At 44.7% G+C, this 8076-nt stretch overlaps 1 protein-coding gene across 1 annotated transcript; it reads left to right on the plus strand.

Annotated features, from left to right (window-relative positions):
- The first annotated feature begins 9 nt into the window (after window positions 1-9).
- Window positions 10-5428, plus strand: NGRN (neugrin, neurite outgrowth associated). The gene is made up of 3 exons (XM_072800130.1): window positions 10-212; window positions 612-722; window positions 4310-5428. Exons 1-3 carry the CDS (start codon window positions 49-51, stop codon window positions 4917-4919), a joined length of 885 nt encoding a protein of 294 aa, XP_072656231.1. The 5' UTR covers window positions 10-48; the 3' UTR covers window positions 4920-5428.
- The last annotated feature ends 2648 nt before the right edge of the window (window positions 5429-8076 follow it).

The following is an 8076-nucleotide window of genomic DNA, read 5'->3' on the forward strand; positions in this document are numbered from 1 at the left end:
CAGACTTCCGGTGCTGCGGTTGCGGGCGGTCGGGCGGCGGTTGTCAACATGGCGGTCGCCCTGAGCCTCTTGCTGGGCGCGCGCGTCCGTGCTGCCGTCGCTCGGTGTGGGTTCGCGACTCGGGGGGTGGCGGACCCCGGCGCTCTAGGCCGCGAGCCGGATCCTGATTCCGACTGGGAGCCGGAGGAGCGGGAGCTGCAGGAGGTGGAGAGGTACCAGCTCCTTCCCGGACCCTCAGCATGAGGAAGGGCTTCGCGCCCCGGCGCTCCAGGCCGCGGCGCCCCCTCGGAGCCGGGCGTCGCGCCGCCGCAGCCCTTGTTTCTCACCCGTTGTGAGAGGGCGCGGAGGCAGCTGTGCGGCTGCCTAGGGACCACAGGTTTCTTCGCTAGGGACGTATTTCATCACCTGTTTAGGAAGTTTGGCCTTCTCACGGGCTGTGTTAGGGTTTAGATTCTGGGGAGTGTACGGAGCGGGTGTCAGCCAACACACGTGGCTCGGCGGCCCCTGCGAACAAAGAGAAGAGGGCTGGGCTCCTTTTGATTTAGTCCGAGGCTCTGCAGCAGCTCGTTTTGCCCCCAAGCATGGCTTCTGCCGTTGGTTCTCTCCCCCAGCACCTTGAAACGACAGAAAAAGGCCGCCCGGTTCCAGAAAATTCGGAGGCAGATGGAGGCGCCTGGGGCCCCGCCCAGGACCCTGACGTGGGAAGCGATGGAGCAGATCCGGTAAGACTCAGGGTAGTTTGGATCTGCTGTGATGAGAAGGGGCGGAGATTGGGTCCTAGATTTTTATCATTGAAGGTTTCTAAATGAAAAGTGGAACAGTATAATGAATTTCCGTAAGCGCATCATCTACATTTAATAGATTTTCAAATGACACAGTCGCTTCGTTTTTGCTGACATTTTAAAATAGTAAGCTGCAAGACATCACATCATTTAACCCCAATATCGTAGACCGTGAGGTTCTTAAGCTGAGGTCAGGGATGAGGGCTTCCATGGTTATGTACGTTTTTCTGAAGAGAAAATTCATATCTTAAAAATCTTAAAGTGGCCCTTTACAGTTTTATGTTTGTTGTTTTGAATAGACAGTACATTACATATGGTTCAAAATTAGAACCCTGTAATGTGTAACATTGAAACAAAATTTTTTTAAAGATTTTATTTATTCAGGACACACAGAAGCAGAGACCTAGGCAGAGGGAGAAGCAGGCTCCCTGCCCAGGAGCCTGATGCAAGACCATCCCAGGACCCCAAAATCATGCCCTGAGCCAGAGGCCGACAATCAATCACTGAGCCACCCAGGCATCCCACACATTGAAAAGTTTTAATCCCAACCAGTCTCTGTAGGCAAGTATAAGCGAGTAGGAATATATATTTTTATTTTCATCTCCTTAATCAGAAAGAGGATGCTGTAAATACTCTTTTACATTTTTTTTCACGTATTTCTTTGTCTTTTTTTTAAGATTTTATTTTCAAATAATCTGTAACCCAAAACAAGGCTTGAACTCACAACCCTGAGATCAAGAGTGGGTGTGCTCTACTGACTGAGCCAGTCCCTTTTCCCAAATTTCACAGATCTTTTCACTTCAGAACAGAAAGCTCTTTTTTTGAGAAATCATACCTTTTTTAAAAAATAATCTCTGCCCAATGTGGGGCTCAACACCCAACGCAGGACTTGAACTCACAACCCCGAGATCAAGAGTTGCATGCTCTATTGACTAAGCCTGCCAGGCACCGCAGTAAATCATAATTTAGTTAACTAGTCTTTCGTGATGAGTATTTCGGTTGTTTGCACTCACTTGCTGTCACAAATGGTTCTCCAGTGAATAACTACACATCATTCCACATATCTGCCGGGTGTATTTGTTGTGTACATTCCCAGAAGTATTGTGGACATTCCCAGAAGTAGAGTTGCTGGGGGCAAATGGATTTGCATTTTGATCACTATTGCTAAGAAACCTTCCAGAAGTTATGTGTCCTTTTCCATTCCCAACAGAATGACTTTGAAGTTGACACATAGAAGAAAGGAGATTCTGTAGTGAGATTTTGTGAGCCTGTAGCATCTCTCGTGTCATCCTTTCCCTTCTTGAGAAACAGCTTTTCCAAATCTTCCTACTGGTCACTTCCCTTTCTGTGTAATAAATATCCTTTTACTTCAAAGAAAAAAACTGCTAGTTAAGAGCCCTTGAAACCTTCTTGGTCTTCCTCTTTATTTCCCATTCTCAATGTTATACTCTTATTTACAAACTAGGGTGAGCGGTGGCTCTTTACTTGTCTAGAACTGATCCTCTACACTAGGTCGTTGTACCTAATCATCTGAGACCTACAGCTAGCAACTTAAAGTTCTCCGTCTTGTTCCCAGCTGGCTCTTCCTGGCTGCTTGTCTTTCTCATTTGTTTTGTCACAACAACGAGACTACTGACCTCAAATCTTACCAGTGACTTCCTCACTGCTAGGCATTCCTGGCACTCTTGTCTCTGGCCTCTCTAATATTTCTGCAGCATTTGATCTTGTAGTCTGCTTTCCTGAAATTCTCTTCTCCTTTGACCCAGGGTACTATTCACTCGTATTCTAGGGCTGCCTTTTCTCACCTTCCTTCCTGGGCTCCCCTTCCTTCTATATCTTAAACACTATTGCCCGTTTTTTAGAGTTGTGTCGTTGGTCATTTTATCTCCGCATATTTCACTCCGGTGGGTTCAACCACCCTTGCTCTTCACTTATGACTCCAAATCTGTCATCTCTAGCCCATGTTTGCCTTCTGACTTATATATATTCAACTATGCACTAGATCATCTCCGTTTGGATGTCACACGTGTTTTTCAAACTCAGCATAATAAAATAGGAAAACTCCGTTTAACAGAAGAAAATCTATCACCGTTCCCTGTTGACTTCATTTTGTTCCTATATACACTCTGTGAATAGTCCCACCAGTCACTCAAACTGAAATCCCAAATCTCCGTTTACTTCTATCTCCAGTATTTAGTCCTTACCAAGTTCTACTTCTAAAACAGTTCTCAATAAAATAAAATAAAATAATAAAATAAATAAAATAAAATAAAATAAAATAGTTCTCAGTACTTTTTATCTCCTTTCATTGCAACTGCCACAGTTCAGACTGCCTCCATAACCAAGACAGCCTCCTGACCGATCTTTCCATCTTTAGTCTTGCCACTGAAAACTACCCTTGGATTGAGCTTCAAAATGAAAAGCTGCTTGTGGCATTCCACTGTTTAAAATCTTCCTGGACCTTGGTTTGTCATAACTTTCGTGTCCCAAATTGCAATTCTTCTATTTTTTAATAGACCCACTTTAAAAAAAAAGTCCTTCCTTGGTTCACTATTGTTTTGAGATAAACTCCAGACTTGTAAGCATAACATGATCTTGTTCCTGTCTTCACTGTTAGACAAGTTGAGCTATTGCCAGTAATGATGATGTGCTGCTTTGCATTTGATGTGCTGCACTACCATCAATACCTCTGATCTCTTCTTGCTCTTCTCCCCTCTGCTGGCTTAGTACTCTTCATCGTTTCAGACTAGCTGTAGGTGGACTTTTGAAGCAATTCCCAAGCCACGCAGCAGGTGTTGTGATATCCTTTTCCTGAGGATATCCTGTGATATCCTTTTTTCCCCCGGGTGCTCTGATAGCATCCTCTGCTAAGACTCACCACAGTGGTGTTACAGACGTTAATGTATCTGTCTCCACCACCAGGTTGCATGTTCTTTGAAAGGAAGGACAGGGATCCCTGGGTGGCACAGCGGTTTAGCGCCTGCCTTTGGCCCAGGGCGCGATCCTGGAGACCCGGGATCGAGTCCCACGTCGGGCTCCCAGTGCATGGAGCCTGCTTCTCCCTCTGCCTATGTCTCTGCCTCTCTCTCTCTCTCTCTCTCTGTGACTATCATAAAAAAAAAAGAATCAAATATAAAAAAAAAAAAAAAGAAAGGAAGGACAGGGAGATCCCTGGATGGCTCAGTGGTTCAGTGCCTGCCTTTGGAGCCTGCTTCTCCCTCTGCTGTGTCTCCACTTTTCTCTCTCTGTGTGTGTCTTATCATGAATGAATAAATAAAACGATCTTAAAAAAAAAGAAAAGGAAGGATCTACCTGGGGCCTGGTGTGCAGTGGGAAGAGTTTAGTTGATGTAAATAAAGTGACTTTTAAGAGTGATTGGGTTGCTTTTGGCACATAGGAATGGAACACAGCCATTTAATGGCACAAGATTTCTGAGGCCTCCTTTTCACATAAATATCACTAGTATTGGCAATTAACTCATTGATAGACTACTTCACAACTTGAAAACCTGCTCCTTTTTCTCATAGGTATTTACATAAAGAATTTGCAGAGTCCTGGTCAGTTCCTAGGTTAGCTGAAGGCTTTGGTGTCAGCACTGATGTGATCCGAAGGGTTTTAAAAAGCAAGTTTGTACCCACATTGGAGCAGAAACTGAAGCAGGATCAAAAAGTCCTTAAGAAAGCTGGGTTTTCCCATTCACTGCAGCAGCTCCCCGGGTCTGAGGATACCTTGAAGTCGCTATCTGCAAGCCACTCTAGATCAGGCTCTTTGTTGATGCCAAGGGATGAATCTTCATTCAAAGGCTGGGGTCACAGCAGAGCTTTGACAGTGATAGAATCAAACACTCACAGTAAAAATACACCAAGAAGGCAGAAGGGAGGGAATAAAGGAATCCAGACCCTGGAGGAGGAGCGCTCCGTGGCTGTTCCTGCAGCCCTAAGTCATCAGCGAGAGCCGCAGAAGTACTCTACCAGTGATGGTGTGGGCAAAAGAGGGACTGATGGTTATGGATTGCCAAGTGACAAGCTGGAAGATTTGAAGACTCAAGAGCTGGATAACCAGAACTTCAGCAGCAAAGTAGTCCAAAGGGGGCGAGAGTTCTTCGATAGCAATGGGAACTTCTTGTACAGAATTTGAGCTGGAGCTTGGCTTGTGGAGATGCCAAGTGAAATACCTTTGGGAGAATATATTTGGAGCTGCCTGGACTTCTGTGTGTGGAATATCCACTTTGGGATAGGAGGAAATGAGCCTGGAATGTGGGAGAAAAGAGCTGCTCAGATTGGAATCTGACAGAGGGCAGTGCACAGGGCAAATGTGTATGGTAGGGCAGGGCTTATGACCTGCTGGGTAGATTCTAGACCTGCTGGGTAGATTCTAGTGTTCTGGAGCACTGCTCATGGTCTGACTCACATGGATCCTTAGTATTCACCCTTGCTTGGGCTCTCTGTATGTTGAAACTGTATGTTGAAACCAGCCCATGTTGCATGTGTTGTTAGGACTTTCTGTGATACTTGCAATATATGTTTGGGGAAAAAATGAAAAGTTTGCCTTCTGACTTCATTTATTTCTGGATTAATGAACACTAGTAATTCTGGATCTGCTTAGTCGATTGTTTATGTGTAAAAATAAAGTAAAATGTAGCAGTTTGTGTTGATTGGTGCTCTCTGGGGTGGGAGGGTTTATCTGTGAACCTGGAGTGTGAGGGAGGGCAAGAAGCAAAGGGTCCCTTATCCTTAACCACTGGGACAAAGAGATGGGGCCAGAGGAGTTCCCAACCAAGGGCTCTGTGAGTTTACCCTGCTTAGTAATAGATTTTGACAACTAAAAATTGGGACATTAGGCCTTCTCTGATCACCTGGTCTAAAGCAGCTCTTCTTTCCTTCTTCCAGTTGCTGAGGCTTTGAAAGAGATTGGAGGGGCGCCTGGGTGGCTTAGTTGGTTAAGTGTCTGCCTTTGGCTCAGGTCATGATCCCAAGGTCCTGGAATCAAGCCCCATGCTGGGCTCCCTACTTAGTGGGGAGCCTGCTTCTCCCTCTCCCTCTGCTGCTCCCATTGCTTGTGCTCTCTCGCTCTCTGTCAAATAAAATCTTAAAAGATGGGAGTATGGGGGGTTGACCCCCCCAAAAAAAATCCAAGCAGGCAAAGGATTTAGGGCCCTCAACATAATCTCTAGCAAGTTTCAAAAGCTTGAGTAGCATCTTGCTTTAAAGTTGTCAGATTTTTAAAAAAAATAAAGTCACATTTTTGCAAGGGAGCTGTGATGTGGGCAAGAACAGATAATAGGCCTCTTAATTTACTAATTCTTTTAGAGATACTTTATTATTTTTTTTTTAATTTTTTATTTATTTATGATAGTCACAGAGAGAGAGAGAGAGAGAGAGGCAGAGACTCAGGCAGAGGGAGAAGCAGGCTCCATGCACTGGGAGCCCGATGTGGGATTCGATCCCGGGTCTCCAGGATCGCGCCCTGGGCCAAAGGCAGGCGCCAAACCGTTGCGCCACCCAGGGATCCCGAGATACTTTATTATAACCAGAAAGTGATCATCAATAGACAAATAGAATGAGATATGCAAGCAACAGAAGAGTCCAATGACAGTTTTCAGTCATGCCTCATTTTTACAAGTCCCTGGCAAAAACTAATTACTGAAAATTTCAATATATGCAGGATATTTAATGAAAATAATTGATTTTCCAAACCTGTAATTCTGTTCATGAATCTCATTGCTATTTCAAATGTCCTTAATAGCTATTGCAATATCATTGATTGCTGTTAACTTGGGCATTTGTTTAGTATAAATGGCAAAGCCCTGTCACATGCCAGTCAAAGTTAAGAAAATCAGGTGCTGGTAACAGTAGTAGGCAGAGAAGGCCCTGTTCTCAATACTCTGTCACTGTTATGACAATATTTTTATAATTTTTAAATTAAAAAAATATTAGAGATAGGCAGAGGGAGAAGCAGGCTCCTTGTGGGGAGCCTGATGTGGGACTCTATCCCAGGTCCCTGGGATCACGACCTGAGCCAAAGGCAGATGCTCAACCGCTGAGCCACTTGGATGCCCCAATATTTTCATGGTTTAAAAAATATGGTAATTTTCCATTAGAACCTTTTAGTGGTTTTAAGAGGTGGAAAATGGTATTTTGACCAATTTTTAACTCCTGCAAATCATTTGACTATGCCCTTTCCCCAGTGGACTATAGAAAATTAAAAGGTGTTGTTAAAAAAATCTTTGATATGTTTTCCATTTACTTTATCCCCTACCATCCTATTGCTCACCAAGCTTAAATCTTTTTTTCCAATCTTGCAAATGCCAATCTAAGGTTTTGCAACCTGCTGGTTCTTTCTCTCCAGATTTTCACATGGCTGGTTTCATGTCATTCAAGTCTCAGATCAAATGTTACTTTCTTAAGCTTTCCCTAATCACCCAGTCTAAAACAAGTCCCTTCACATTTCTATCACCACAGTGTGTCATAGATAACTACTGTTTTGTTGCTACACATCTTGCCCCAGTTTTGTGTTCACTGCTGTAGTTTCAGCTCCCAACATAGGTTTTAATATTGGTTGAGTGAGGAAATAGTCGGAGAATCAACCAGTCCAGAATGGCAGAAAGCCCAGCCTTTTACTTTTCCAGCCTCAGCCAACAAGACCTAAGCTTCCTCCAGGTTGACCTGTTACTGCTTTATTTATTTATTTATTTTAAGGTTTTTATTTACTTGAGGGCAGCCCCGGTGGCGCAGTGGTTTAGTGCCGCCTGCAGTCCACGGTGTGATCCTGGGGAACCGGGATCAAGTCCCACATCAGGCTCCTTGCATGGAGCCTGCTTCTCCCTCTGCCTGTGTCTCTGCCCCCCCCCCCCATATGAATAAATTAAATCTTAAAAAAAAAAGATTTTTATTTACTTGAGAGAGTGCTCGAGTGAGTCGGAGAAGGGGCAGAGGGAAAGAATCTTCAAGCAGACTCCCCACTGAGCACAGACCCCACACACACACACAGCTCCATCTCCCAACTCGAGATCATGACCTGATCTGAAACCAGGAGTGGGAGTTTTAACCCACTGAGCCACCAAGGCACCTCTATTCCTGCTTTATCCTGTCTCAGATCCTGACTTATGAACACTGCAGTGTCTGGGGAGACTGCACCCCCTTAAATCCAGCTCAAGCTGGAAAGGGGTAAAGGGATTCACCCAGCCTGTGTTCCACTGGGCTGGAGTCCTAGGACTCTGTGATGCCCTATCCCTAGGCAGTCCTATTTCATGACATGAGGAAAGATATTGACGTCACAACACATGGGGTGAGCT

The sequence above is a fragment of the Canis lupus genome, chromosome 2 (genome assembly GCF_048164855.1).
Source record: "Canis lupus baileyi chromosome 2, mCanLup2.hap1, whole genome shotgun sequence".
In the NCBI taxonomy this organism is placed as follows: domain Eukaryota; kingdom Metazoa; phylum Chordata; class Mammalia; order Carnivora; family Canidae; genus Canis; species Canis lupus.

Coding starts and splice junctions, on each gene's coding strand:
- NGRN (XM_072800130.1), top strand. CDS start 49: ATGGCGGTCGCCCTGAGCCTCTTGCTGGGCGCGCGCGTCCGTGCTGCC. Junction 213..611: donor GAGCTGCAGGAGGTGGAGAG/GTACCAGCTCCT, acceptor TCTCTCCCCCAG/CACCTTGAAACGACAGAAAA. Junction 723..4,309: donor GAAGCGATGGAGCAGATCCG/GTAAGACTCAGG, acceptor TTTTTCTCATAG/GTATTTACATAAAGAATTTG.